Below are 14928 nucleotides of genomic sequence, written 5' to 3' on the forward strand. Positions count from 1 at the left end.
TATCGAGCCTGCCTGTTTTTTCTATCAACAATCGTGCAGTCAACAATTTTGATGACGTTACTTCAAATGATCCGAATAGTATAACGGATACCAGAGCAAGGTTACAGCTTCAAGTCGAGGACCGTATCAATATGCCAAGTGATATGTCATTTCACGGGCCAAGCTCACGACATGAGCTTGATGATAATTTTGATAATGATACTGGAAGACCACTTCCAAGTAGTACTGAGGCTGCTAGTAATCAAGCCGAAGACACCATTGAGCATAGGCATGATTTGACAAGAAAAAAACCGGTCCGATCGATTAAAAATAGATACAGAAAAAAAGCTGGTATTGAAAATTAATTAATATATTGTAGATTGCAGTGAAACATTCAACTTAATCTACTTGTTTTCAATGTGCAACTTACTGCTTTTTAATTATCAAAATAATTATTCATCCTTACATTTCTATGAAATGTTACATATGCAAGGCTTTTGTCGAAATTTGTATGCGGATCTCCTTTAGGGAAATAATAATGGACCAATATTATGGTTTCCTTGGTACTAGCATTTTGAGTCATACTATGTTAGGTGAACCTCGAGTGTAGTGGAAAATGTATTTAAAATTTCCTGTCCGCCCATGCTTCAAGTAAAACATGAGTTAAATGTTGACAAATATTTGGTAATTATTGTAGCAGAAAAACTTTTTTTTGGAAGTATCGCGTTCTTCAAATAAAATCACTTGCAACAACTTCCCTCTTATTCGAGAAATTATCGTAGAACGATTTCTCAACGGCTCATCTCTTTATTTAGATTTTTAATATCATGTAATTTCTTTTATAAATAATTTTTAAAAATTACTTAACTTCCTGCATTAAAATTTTTTTAATTTTTAATGCCGGAACCGAGCACCATATAAGGGATTGTTTTTTTATCAGTTTCTTATAATTATATTCCAGTGGGTTATATAATTGAACTAATCAATGTTATTAAACAAATTTTAATTGATAGTCACTACTTTTCTACGAATATAAAAAATTTCGTGTAAGTTTTCCATTTTTTTGGTAAACGTGCTCTAGCGTTCGCTTAGCGTACTATGCACACATTACCTTCACACGGCAATCAAATTTAAATATTAATGTATAAAGTCGTGACGAGTGTTGAATAGAAAAATTAAAATTATATAAATTGAAATGGATAAATTTATTTAAAATTTGTACCCTTTCGACGTACAATACCCTTTTATTACGTAGCGTTTTCCCAATACAAGATAGCAGTTAATTGTTGTAATTGTTAAGGTCGTCGATTCTTTTTATTTTCAAATGATATTTTATTGCATTATTTAATAAACAGGTTGGTTCTGTTGTAATTTCACTGTTTTCTTGCCGTATTATTTTTTTTTCTTTTAATATTTGTGTTATATGATTCAAAACAGAGCCAACATACAAACTTGACACGCTAGGAAAAAGGCATGACATTATTGATGGTCTGGTAAGCAAAACTGTAACTCTTGTTAATAATGTTACTAAAATAAAATTTAAGAGCTATATGCATGGATCTAAAGTGGTGACTGACGTCATGTGCACGATGCAGATTGGAAACTTGTATTGTCTGCTGCATCGCTCATATATATATGTTCACACATACTTCCTGTGATTATTCCTAACCTACTCTACATCCTGCTGTGCATAAAAATAGCAATTGCTTAAAACCAAATAAAACAAATAGAATAGACTAACGTGTGTGTTAAATAAAGTAGTTAGCACTGAATATTACGGATGATCGTAGTGTTTTGTTCAACGATTATCCTTTATGGTATATGTTGTATATAATTAAACTTGTATATAAATACTTTTAGCACTACCTAGGTCTCGATGTATTGGTCGATGATGAAGTTTGGACGACACTGCAATTGCAAAAAAAACCAGACATATATTTAAGAGATCTGGCCGACTTGTTGTGGACTCCAATAAAACTAGTCAATAGATGCATAAGAGAAAAAGGATGTACCGTTACTAATATTAACCCTAATTCTCCAAGAAAAGCACTCGAGGGTGATAAGAAACAGTTGTTAAGAGGTATGCTCACGATATTTAAAAATTCATTAACTAAAAATTTTGCTCTAATAAGTTATATTATTTATTTTGGAACTAAAAAACGGTAACTTGAGACAATTGCCGTTAAAAAAGCACCACTCTTATGTGAAAACGTAACCTAAAGGTTTTTACCATGTTCATTATAAATTAATGTCTTCTTCTGCAAGTACCGCCCGGCAGATGTTTAATACAATTCATTAAAATCATTACATGTTGTTAATCATCGGTAACATTTTCATTGAAAGTACGGTAAATCGTTTAATAGTGTGATTCATGAAGTGCAAGTGTGTCAAAAAGTATGACTTATCATAACATCACGTCTTTAAATCCATGATAGAAGAGGATGGGGAAGGTGGAGTACCGCGGCACAGTGTGGCCCCCTAACTATATTAATAAGTTAAAACTCAAAAAATGAAATTGTAGTATGAGTGCAATAAAAAATACTTATATTGTAATCGTCTACTTTTTCGATGTCAAGAAATGACATTATTTCTTTATTATATAATTGAAAAATTTTAAGTTCTAAAAAACGGTTGGCTTTATTTTTAATAAGCTTAAAACAACTTGATAATAGTAGATTTTGGCAACGAAAATAGATTCATTTAATAGCTGAAGTCTTCAGCTTCAAAACGCAATTTTGTTTTTTTGTTCATCTAAATAATATAATAAATAGTATGAAATAGTATCTAAATGGGGCAGGTGAAGCACGGCCAGCAGCTGCGGTGTTCTCTGCACATATTATAAATTAATCTTACCTAACCTATTCCGTATGTAAACAGTAGCTATGTACCTTTAGTGTCTAGGAGTGCAATAAGTAGTAGTTAAAACGTAGTTTTAGTTAGTGTTACTTAGTTCCTACCCAAACGGAAATAATCTCATTTATTTACTAATAATTATTGATGATAGAAAAAAACAAATAATAACTGATAATAAAATATAATATAGTCCAGATTTGAGACTATAATAACATTTACCATTTATTATTATTCATTATATACAATTTAAAAAAAATGTAAAACAGTTATTTTTTTTTATTTCTCTGGTTTTTTTATAAAATATGGTTTTGTTTTCTCTTGAAAAAGCATTAGTAATTCTTTATATACAATTGACTGCCACTTATAAGAATAACATTTTTCAATTATTTTTATAACTAGTTATAGATTAATAAATAATTATGAGTGTTAATGACGGTTTGATAAAATTTATAAAATTTATTATTAGCTATTAATAGTTATTATTGCTTTTCGTTCGCCAAGATTTTGTTTACAGCGAAAAAAAAATAATAACTAATAATAAATAATTACAACAAGTATTAAATTTTAATCTTAGTCTTAAATCTGGACTTTATTATTTTTTATTATTAGTTATTATCTTTTTTTATCAGTGTTTCATTTATATAACTTTCGCTTGGGTATTATAAATAAACTGATTGTTAGAAATTATAATCAGAAAACCGATAAAACTAAATGTTAGCGTAAAAAGGATATAATTTTCCAGGCTATCCAATTTTGAAGGACATTCTTTTTAGTTCACTAGCTCAAAATGTTAAAAACAAAATTTTTTGGTTGTGGATTGCGATTCTAGATTAATGTATCTATTTATTTCTTATTCTAAAATATTGTGTGTCCACCCATTTTCACGTAAATACTTTCACAAAAGCACATTTCACGACTTGCGAATTTCACAAAATTTAATTTCAATGAATTCTATTTGATGACGACTATTTTCACGAATCAATTTTTACGAAAAACCAACTTCACGATAAGCTAATTCTACGATGTACAATATCTTTTTATGTAGTTCTAGCTTTCCGTTGTTTACCTTCAAAGTTGGCATAGTCTTATAATTATCTCTGTTACTTACAATATTGTCGTTTTCCTTTTTTTGCTATAGTATAATGTAAAACCGTATTGTAAATCTTAGAAGTAAATTGATTTTAAATGGTTTTTCGTATCATGCATCGAGAAGCTGCGCTGACAGAACCTATTGAGATTGCGAAAGGTTACATCGCAAAGAGTGCACCGTTAGATTGGTTATCACAGACACATTGCCAGGAGAAGACCTTGTAGTATAGAAATGCCCTCCTGCTGAAGCGCATGAGCATCCTCCTAATTTGGAGCAGTACGAGGCTGAAGTGATTGAAGCAAGGTTACTATTATTCGAAATCCCACGTTTAGTTAAAAAAATGTTGCGTGTACGTAGGATTATGTATACGTAGCCTAACTTTAAAATTTTGTACGCTGGGTAGGGTAAAATGCAAAGCTCAGGAACATCTTGAACAAGCTCCGTCACAGATTCTTCGTACGGAATTGGTTGATTTATCTGATATGGGAATAAGTCAACTGCCAGAGCAAGAGCAGCTGAAAAAATCTTTCCGCAGGCAGCATCGTAAACATCTTCCTCCGCACCCAAGATCTCAAGCTGAACTTAATGTTGTTCTTCCTGATAAATATCAAAGAATGCTTGACATCTCTTCTGAACAGTTTCTCATTTACGATTGAAACGTTCACACCACCAAGTCAAATGACAGAGTTCTCGTATTAGCTACATGTTGCAATCGTGGTTTCTCGATGGCACATTTAAGGCCTGTTATGCAATGCCACGGACGAATATTTCGCTTTTTTATGACTATATCATATCCCTTCTGTTTTTAACTATATTTACTAAACTATTTGCGATCTTAGGTTTGGTAAAAACAGAACGTGGCTTTGAAGACCCAGGCGTTGCGCTGCCTTTCGTATACACACTATTGTTGTCGACAAAAAGTGCTCAGTGCTTACAATAAAAGCAAGGGCTGGCATAATCGGTTCCGTATTGTTGTCGGGAAGCATCACCCGGACATTTATTTGGCACTAATCGAAATAATAAGAACAGTCCGATACGTATATTATGATTTCCGAACTAAATCTTGGACGGAGAGTAAAAGCAGCTCCCAATAAAAAATGGCTCTTAACGAAAACTAATATCAAAAATATGTTTAAAACTTATGAAACTTTTAATGAAACGGACAAAATCTCCAAATATTTTCATTCTTTTGTATGTCACATAACTCCGTAAAAATTTGTAAAAAGTAATAAATATAATTGAACGTTCATTATTTTTCGTGGAACGTCGATTCGTTGCATGTACTCTGAAATTTGCATTCGTTATTTACACCACGTATTAAATCCGTAAAATAGGCTTTCGTCGAATGGTATTCAACAAATTATCTTTTTATGACATTTTTTTGTCGTGAAACTCGATTCGTGAAAGTGACCGGCAACCAAAATATTGGAATCTTTTATCATCTAATTTCTACGTTCGATTAAAGTTAGCGTGCCACTGACACCTCACTCATTCCGAATATACTAATAATTGATTGGCTCTCAGAAATCTTTATGACTTCGAATTTTGACAGTATTTTTAAAAAAGTTTTATTAACGCGTTAAAAAAGTTATCGTCTGATTCTCATCGTTGCTTCTACAAGCGGTAAAACTCCCCTAAATTTTGAAGTAATGGTATTCCTATTTCATTTGTGAAACAATTAAGTTGTAAATGAACATGCATACTTATATTGTATTTTATAATAACGCGATACTTGCACTTTTTTGAAGATGCACTTTCATCATGAAAAAAGTTTATTCCCTTGGATTAAACTTTTTTTCGTAAATAATGGTACATTACGCCACTAGGGCACAAAGCATAAATATGAGCACCTGATGTGTGCGGTTGTTGTATAATTGTGCCAGAGTCGCGTAGATCGTTATCCGCAGTGTGCCCACGGACGGAACGTGGCACTTCCGAGGTAAAAAAGCGACAGTGGTACTGTATGCCCATCGTAGAAAATAGTAAATTTCGTACCATGGACGTAAAGTAGTACGAACGCGCCTGAATGGCTTATGCCAAGTTGCGAGCAAACTTTTCCTTCTGCGGGCGCAAAGTGCTATATAAGGGTCATGGGTCCATTTTGTGCATGCAAATCTCCTTACGCTCTAAGGGGAAAAGTACTTTCGGCTCAGAGGGCCAGAATTTACTTTTTATTCGTGGGTGCGAAATGATTTATGAGTGCAAAGTTCAAGTAAAGAGCGCAAAAGGGATTCTGTATTAACCGCTCATGGTAGAAAAATTAAAAGTACATTATTGCTGTGACAAAATTTATGGAAAAGAAATTGTTTCAATATAGCTACTCTTCCACAGGAAATCTGCTTCTTTTTAGTTAACTTTTTTTCTCTCATATTGATAGAAATTAGTGCTTTGTTCACAATATTTCTAGTCAGAAACTAATTTTAATCAGCCGGCTATGCTAACTATAAGGCAACAGCATATAAAAATTATATTAGTAGAATTTCCTTTCATAAATTTGGTTTAATATTTACTTTTCCGAGCATTTATTTTATTGCCCAAAGACTCGATTAGAAATTTTTTACGAACTTCAAACGACATGAGTTCTTATTAGAATTGACCTCTTATCTTAATAACTATTATAAAAAATCAATTGCTTACTTTCAGAATTGTATGATGAATATTTAATCAACAAAAGAATTGGGTTCGATAAATCTGGAGTCGACCACCCTGAAAAAAGGAGGGTATTCCTAAACACTATCAATGATGTTTTGCGACAAAAAATTCAAGACCTTAGAAGTCACTTTATCAAACAACGGGAGAACTTAAAAGATGCTGATCCTGAGTGGCTACTAGATAAAAGGATAATTAAGAAGTACACAGAAACTGATCAAAATTAAGATAGATTTGTGTTAAGAAAAAACTAATTAATTATGTTTGTTTTTAGAGTGCGATAGTATAAATATTAAAAAAATATTTTTACCATTACCAGGAACTGTAAAGTGTTCAATTTTATTTTTTTTATTTTTTATTGTAATTATCTGCTTTAAAGAAATTTCTCATCAAACTTTACATTGAAACACCAAAAACTTAATTTTATCACTCTATTATAGTTAGAGTATAATTCTAGATGTATAAATGTACTAAGAAATTTTATGAATAACTTGTTGATAGAGCTTAGTTGGCAATCAAGAAAATGTTATTTTTAAATATTTCCTACCAATTACAAATTAATGAGTATTATTGAATAAATGTAACTTTTTTATAACAGTTATAAGAAAAAGACTTATTTCTTAATCATAAGTGAAAATAAAAATTTTTTTATACAGATTATCAAAGTGGAATTATTGCATGTCACATAACTATAAAATCGAATGCTTGTAAAAAAGCTAGAAAAAATAATGTAAATATAAAAAAATAAATTGGTTATGCCTATTACACACACTTATTTATGAAAAAAGTTTTTTTTTATATACATACCAATAATTTTAAAAGCATAGTTATAAAGGTAAAATTATTATTTATTTCTTTTGCAGCCATTGGATTGAGATGACAGAATTTCACCTAGTTTAATTTAACTATAATGGATACAGAAAATAGCGGTCTGTTTTTTTAATTTTGTGAGTTATGCAGTTATAAATGTCAAGTTTTTAAACAAAACTTTAATGATTTATTAGTTTGTTTAAATAACATATTCTTTGAGTCATTATTAAAAAAAAATAAAAAATAAAAAAAAAGGTAATGCCATGTAACACGAATAAAATAGAATAGAAAATCATACTTCCATTAAATTTTTAATTTCTTACAAGTTCTCACGTAAGTTCTTACGTAAGTTCTTGCGTAAGAATATGGTTGATTATCAAACGTAAGTTCTTACGTAAGTTCATACGTAAGAACTTACGTTTAGTCTTACGTAAGCACAAGCGTAAGAACATGCAAAATATTTTCATTTGGGATAGACATCAAAACATGTCACTTACAATTCGTTTTTTGGCAATATTAAAAAATCAAAATAAAACATGCCATTGCTCTTAGTGTACATGTATGCAGCTATAGTTCAGAAAATAATCTTATCGTGATTATCGTTCAAAGGCGTGCTTATGCTAGCATAAGATAGCTTGTATTATGCTTGACAAAATGTCATTAGACTAAAAGTTTTTATTGGCATTGTAGCAAAAACATTACAAAAAAATTTTGAGTGCTACGATTTCCAATTTTAAACGGAAATCAAGATGAGTTGACAAAGTTGACTTTAAACGCTGTATAGAAGAGAAACGCAATTCTCACATGCGCAAATTCAGGGGTCTGTTGAAATGATACGATAATTAGCATTTCTTCTTTTCCTTTTTACCTCAATATGCTAACAGAATTAAACTAATTTTTTTTGAGTAGCATATTTATAAATTTCCTACAGTAAACAAATTAGTATTCATTCGATTTAATGAGCTTCATTGCACTATAACATCTAAATAATGAGAACAACAATAGTATAGAAAAAACTAGATAAAACGATAGTTTATTTGTCTAGGGGCATTTATACGTACAATTTTTATAGACGCATGATTTTTTTTAGTACGTTAATGTAGCAACAAGTAGTCTTATAATTAACATTTTTATTTTACGATACAATAATTTTTCATAACTCTTAGTTAATTTTCTCTAAAATTAATATACCTCTCTTCCATTAGAATTACTTTTAGGGTACTCACTTATTTTCTATTACAAATAAATAGTTTACAATTCAGTTATAAGTTTTTTTTTTTTTTTCTTAAATCGCGGATTTGATAACTTAAGTATCTAACAGCTCCTTTAATATAATTTTTTTTTGTCCGTTAGTTAATCCAGCGTATCGCTCATCATCTCTCACATGATCACTAGAAATCTCTGAAAATAATTATACAGGCAGTTAATAAAAGCAGAACAATCGTCTGAAGTCTATTAAATGGTTAAAAGATTTTACTATAATGACGACTACTACTACTACTACTACTGCTACTGCTACTGCTACTGCTACTACTACTGCTACTGCTACTGCTACTGCTACTACTACTACTACTGCTACTGCTACTGCTACTGCTACTGCTACTACTACTACTACTCTTCTGTCACTCATTTTCACGGTACCCTGTCCGGCTACCGACTTTTGAATTTGCTGTGAGAATTTCAAAAGTCGGTAGCCGGACAGGGTACCGTGAAAATGAGCGACAGAAAAGTGACATTAGAGGTCCGAGACCTGGATGCCATTGTAGAGGAAGATGAGGTCAAAGAGGCTTTCACTAGGACTTTTGGACATCAGAGCCAGGAGCCAGAAGTTGCTCTCTTAAAGCCAAATGCCAGAGGACAGAGGCTGGCTTTAATAAAGGTGGACGAAGCATCTGCCAGACAAGTAGAAAAGGAAGGCAGGTTACGAGTTGGCTTTGTAAGCTGCCGAATTCGAAGAAGAATCGAAGTAACAAGATGTTTCAAATGCCTGGGATATGGACACGTCTCGGGCAACTGTAAGGAAGAAAACAGATCCAAGCTGTGCTTCCGGTGTGGAAGCACAAATCACCGGAAGAAAGAGTGCCTGGGTCCAGCACGGTGCTTCCTTTGCCCAACAACGGACAACAAGCACGAAGCAGGCAGCGGAAGCTGCCCTCTATTTAGAAGAGCCCTTAAAGAGGCCAGGGATGAGGCCCAAGCAGGATCAAAATAAGGCAGAAAGGCCTTAAGTTGAAAGACAGGCTCATGTGGATCCACGCTGCGCTGGGTACTTTTTACCTATCAGCAAGGGAAAGCATTAAGCTTATAGTGGTGCTGGCTGAGTAGGCGGCCTACTATGAAGCGCTAGACAGGGTGCTGGTCCTCAGGGACCCCGAGTCCTTTTCAGGACTCAAGAGCATCAGCACCTCTAGCAAATGGTGGCGAGTTAGCTCGTTAATGCTGTGAGACGCGATGGTCTCCCAGGTGGCTCCACCCTGAAGTAATGCTAACGCGGTTCCGGGGTGGATCAAAGGCCACGCGGCATGGGGGGGGGGGTTTTTAGTGGGTATGGGTGGTCTAATAAAAATAATCTACCGAGTCCCACACTACCGCTGTCCCTGTGGTGTGCCTCAATGCATTTCTCCTCCCTCCACAAAAAAAAAAAAAAAAAAAAAAAAAAAAAAAAAAAAAAAAAAAACTACTACTACTACTACTACTACTACTACTACTACTGCTACTGCTGCTGTTACTGCTGTTGCTGCTGTTGTTGCTGCTGCTGCTTCTGCTACCCCTACTGCTACTGCTGCTACTATTACAACTACTCGAAGAAAAAGGAAGTATTGTGTCAACCTCTTGGGACTGGGGTTTTTCAAGTATAGTACCATTGCAAATAACTTTAGACTGTCAATAATTTTGGTTTCTATCGTTTAAAAATAGGAAAGATATACAACGAATACTTTTCACTTACGCAAATACGCTTCAAGTTTCTTGGGGTAGCACATCTTAATAGGCCTTCTAACGGTACTTTGGGTGACCTTTTTTACATCCAAACAAGAGTAAGGTAGTTTGTTTTTGAACAGCAATACTGCAAGGTCCCCTAGAAATATACCAAATTCCTTGCGCTGGGTGAGTTTCCATTTCTCCTCCTCAACATATACATTGCAGCCCAAATAAACTCTTCCATTAGTTACCGAATATCTTTCAATATTATCTTCTTCAGCTGTTAAGACCCCACGTTTTTTATACTCTCTGTACAAACGAGGGGCGTACTTTTTCATCATACAAAACGATGGATCATCATCTTCAATATCGCTGTCAGAGTCTACAAAAAAAAATATATTAATGAGAATGTTTGGCCCTAAACTCTGCCACCTGCAGCGCTGCTACTGAAGAGTTATCATGGCGTCTCAAATGTATATGTATATATAGATATACAAATACATACCTACCATTCTTGTATTAAAAATATATGTGTACATATACAGTCATAAGTAAAGAAAAGCAAATTGTCACGCAATTTCAAATGAATCAGGCAAAAGTAAGTTCAATGAATGGCTCGATGACAGTTGTGCAACTAGAAGAAGTTTTATGTAAAGTAAATGCTAAGTAGTTTTAAAAGCATTTAAAAAAAACTCATTGATAGTTTAGTAATGAACTGAACACTAACTAAAATCTCAAGAACCGCAAGTGGGTGGTCACAGCAAATTCGACCTATGTACACGTAATTAGTAAACGTGACAGTCATCATTATGTCTAAAGACGGTCAACCCCACCTATTATGTATATATATATATATATATATATATATATATATATATATATATATATTTGAGACGCCATGATGGCTCTTCTGCAGCAGCACTGCAGGCAGCAAAGCTTGGGGCTAAACATTCTCATAAGTACTTGATAAAACCTCATCGATTTTTAACATCTACCTAGTTATTATAGGGCTGGCAAGTTGGCAATCTTGTTGCAGAAGGCAAAAGAGAAAACAGACTCTAGCCAATCAGAGCTTATACCGTAGAATGCCTCTGCATACAGTATATTAATATATATATATATATATTCCGCCACCGCACGAGTCAATTATTATACGTAAAAATTATTAAAGGTAGTGTGATGTAAAATGCTAATGGTATATCAACAATTTTAGGATCTATCATTCGCCGAAGCCGCAGCGTACCGTAATTGGGCTCAGTTTTTAATGGAAAACAGTGATGAACAAACAAAAGTCTTCAGATCTAATTTACGTCCCAAAAGTCTTGAAGATTTCATGCAAAGTGAAACATTTACTGATCCAATAACGACGTCGGTAGATAAAAGCAGGGGTGAAATTTTTCTCATGGTCTTAAAGTTTTCAATCGAGAACCACTTATCTATCACGGGAATGAATAATTTGTTTAAATTAATTAATTCAATGTTTAAAGCACCTATTTTACCGGATACTAAACATATTAATGACAATATTTTGAATCCGAGATCCGATGTATATTTCCACGCTGTTTGTCCAAATTGCAATGCCTATGTCGGAGAGTTCAAGAACATTCGACATGTTACGGAGTGCTCAAATTGTATGTATACTTTAAACGTGGCTCATTCTAGTAATCCCACTTTTTTTGTCATGATTAATCCATCCACACAAATCTCTGATTTGATTAATATACACGAAGATTATTACGATACTGTTTTAAAAAATCAAGGCCACGAAAGGGGATACATAAAAGATGTCTATGATGGTAACGAATATCGTAAATTCGTCAGTTCTCTGCCAGTAAATGAGAAACAACAGTATGTTACCGCTATGATAAATACTGACGGTGCACCCATATTTAGATCATCGGCATGTTCAACATGGCCACTGTTCTTAAAGCTTAATGAATTACCACCACAAGAGCGAATGGACAATCACATTATGATGGGATTGTGGTTCAATAAAAATAAGCCGGACATGTTGATTTTTCTAAATGAAGCTGTAAGACTATACAAAGCGATAACAAAGCACGGCATACAATGCGTGGTGAAAGGTGAAAATCGTACTGTCAAACTGCATATAGTGTCATGCTGCACAGACTCTGTAGCTCGTGCCCCTATACAGGGAATTAAGCAGTTCAATGGGGAATACGGATGCAATTGGTGCTTGCATCGTGGTGAGTACGCAGCGGGAAGCATGAGATATCCATACGTAGATCCACCCCCAGAACCTAGAAATCATGACAGTATGGTACGTATTATGTTAGAAGACACAAGTCTAGCTCCTCTAGGAATAAAATATCCATCACCATTTATCAATTTACCATCATTTAATCTCGTATCTGGCTTTTTGGTTGACTATCTACACAACTGCTTAGAAGGCGTAGCTCCACAATTTACATCGTACTATTTGCAGAATAAGAGTAAGGAAGATATCGAACAACTAGATGTATTGATGAAAAATATTGCTGCACCACAGCAAGCACAACGATTATGCCGACCTCTAAGCTGTAGGAGCGATTGGAAGGCAAGGGAATGGGAAAACTTTAATTTGTATTATAGTGTACCAATTTTATCCAAAATCTTGACAAAAAGGCAATTAGATCATTGGACTCTATTCGTCACAAGTCTGTATATTTTACTGAAAAACAAAATTTCAATCGAGGAACTAGACTTTGCTGATGAATGCCTTCATACATTTGTCATGCAATCTCAAGAATTGTATGGGATCACGGCAATGACTTTTAATTTACATCAGTGTTTGCATATAGCTGAGTCTGTTTTGAATTGGGGTCCAGTCTGGACAAACTCTACCTTCAATTTTGAGTCTGCAAACTATGATGTGTTAAGAGCTATTAAGTGTGCAAAAGGTGTTACCCATCAGATTGTTAGGTTCGTGAATATGATACACTATATTAGACTTTGTTCAACCCATACTGAGTTTTATACCAGACATCTCTCAGGTGCAGCGTACATTGCAGCCTTAATTATTAAGAATTTTGCATATATCTGTTACACATGGTTCATAATTTCAAACAATAACTGTATACTACGAGCGCTTGAAAATTAATGATAGAGCAGATAACATGTATGAAATTTTGTTTCAAATTTACTTCTACCAACTCTGTTCGACAAAATTTCATCTTACTAATATATGAAGCAGAAGCGCTAAAACCGTTGTAATCGCTAACCGCGAAAACTACTAAACCGATTTTGTTGAAATTTTGCACACTGATTCGTGATACTTCCTAGATGGTTTTAGTATAGTTTTTATCGTAAAAAATTTAATAACAATAGCAATAAATGAGCTCAAAGTTTTGCAAAAATATGCCAGCTTTTCACTTTAGTTCAGTAAAATCCGCTAGGTGGCGTCGACATAAAATCGAAGCTACCTGCAACATAATTAAATAAGTGTGGTTATAATAGGCTGGAGCGTCACCATAGTGTTGTAGTCGAGCTTCGGCAACTCAACAAGCTGTGTTGGGAATGCTAATTATAGTCTTGCAGCTGGGTATCCCGGTTACGGACGACACTCTTCTCTAAGGGAGAAGGGACCTAGATGTCCATTCACCCTGAATCTCGACGAGTGCGATCAAAAAAAAAAAAATTAATTCCAACCGATTCCGTCTCTGCCACAATACCAGGAGACATATCTAGCCAGAGCACAATCTGCTCCAACTCATCAGAGTTGTGAGGGAGCTCCACCATCCCACCTGGTGCAGTTAGAGAATTTGTGGCTACAAATGTAAGCAAGGGAAGAAAACAGCTCTGAGCTCTGAGGGGCACGGGCAGCCACAACGGCTACCTTCTTGGTCGTCGCGTCCCCAATGCGCTTACCCACATGTTCCCGTCTAACGATGAGCGGTTGGTTATCCGGGGAACGACCCGAGACGAGATATTCGTTGGTCAGCAGCGTACCTCCCTCTATCACAGTCTCCGTATATCGAGACTCCCAGGGTAAGAATCAAGCAACCGTAGCCAGCTCTTCATCATCAGGAATAAGAATAGCCTGGAAGTTTCACCACTGGCGCTTTTTAGGGCCATTATAAGTATTTACGTTCCCTACTTAACCATCAATTTCATCGGTTCTTTTTAGCATCCACCTAAGTGTTAACTACCTTGCCAACAAATACATTTTTATTACCATTTCCGGAAGCGATTCGTCGACTAAAAGACTATATTAAATAAAGACGGGCACTATTAAACCAAGTAAGCTATTCACTAGCAGACGTCACCTGCGGAGTTGTTCTTTGCAAGGCTGGAAAACCCGGTGACCGATGACCCTATATTACCCTCTCGACTCCAAGCATTCAACCAGGAATCACTGATCCTCTCCAAAGTCTGCGTTGGGCAAACCTATAACAGCTATGTAGGAAAAAAAACTTGAGCCCACGGGACAGCCTCCACTGGACAAGTATCACTAACCAATCTCCCCATCTAAGATCATCAAAAAACTGAATCTGCAAAATAAAAAAGGTGCTTTAGACACCAACGTCTTCGACGTTATACCGGGAGACGTTGGGAAAGAGCACTACAACTAGCCCCAAAGCTTCGGACTTAGTAATTTTTATCCCGATCAGTCTGGGTCTTCAACAGCA

At 34.6% G+C, this 14928-nt stretch overlaps 1 protein-coding gene and 1 long non-coding RNA gene across 2 annotated transcripts in view; both read left to right on the forward strand.

Moving 5' to 3' along the window:
• LOC149375689 (uncharacterized) overlaps window positions 1-14928 on the forward strand; it is a 44068-nt gene that overhangs the window by 19984 nt on the left and 9156 nt on the right. The window lies entirely within an intron of this gene.
• LOC149375691 (uncharacterized) lies at window positions 12309-13400 on the forward strand. The gene has a single exon (XM_089598067.1). The coding sequence runs from the start codon at window positions 12309-12311 to the stop codon at window positions 13398-13400; it is 1092 nt and encodes a 363-aa protein (XP_089454193.1).

The sequence above is a fragment of the Copidosoma floridanum genome, unplaced genomic scaffold (genome assembly GCF_036245765.1).
Source record: "Copidosoma floridanum isolate Cflo_tuat_1 unplaced genomic scaffold, Cflo_Japanese_pri ptg000005l, whole genome shotgun sequence".
In the NCBI taxonomy this organism is placed as follows: domain Eukaryota; kingdom Metazoa; phylum Arthropoda; class Insecta; order Hymenoptera; family Encyrtidae; genus Copidosoma; species Copidosoma floridanum.

Bases quoted from the DNA above. Each gene is read 5' to 3' on its own strand.
- LOC149375691 (XM_089598067.1), top strand. From the start codon at position 12,309: ATGTTGATTTTTCTAAATGAAGCTGTAAGACTATACAAAGCGATAACA.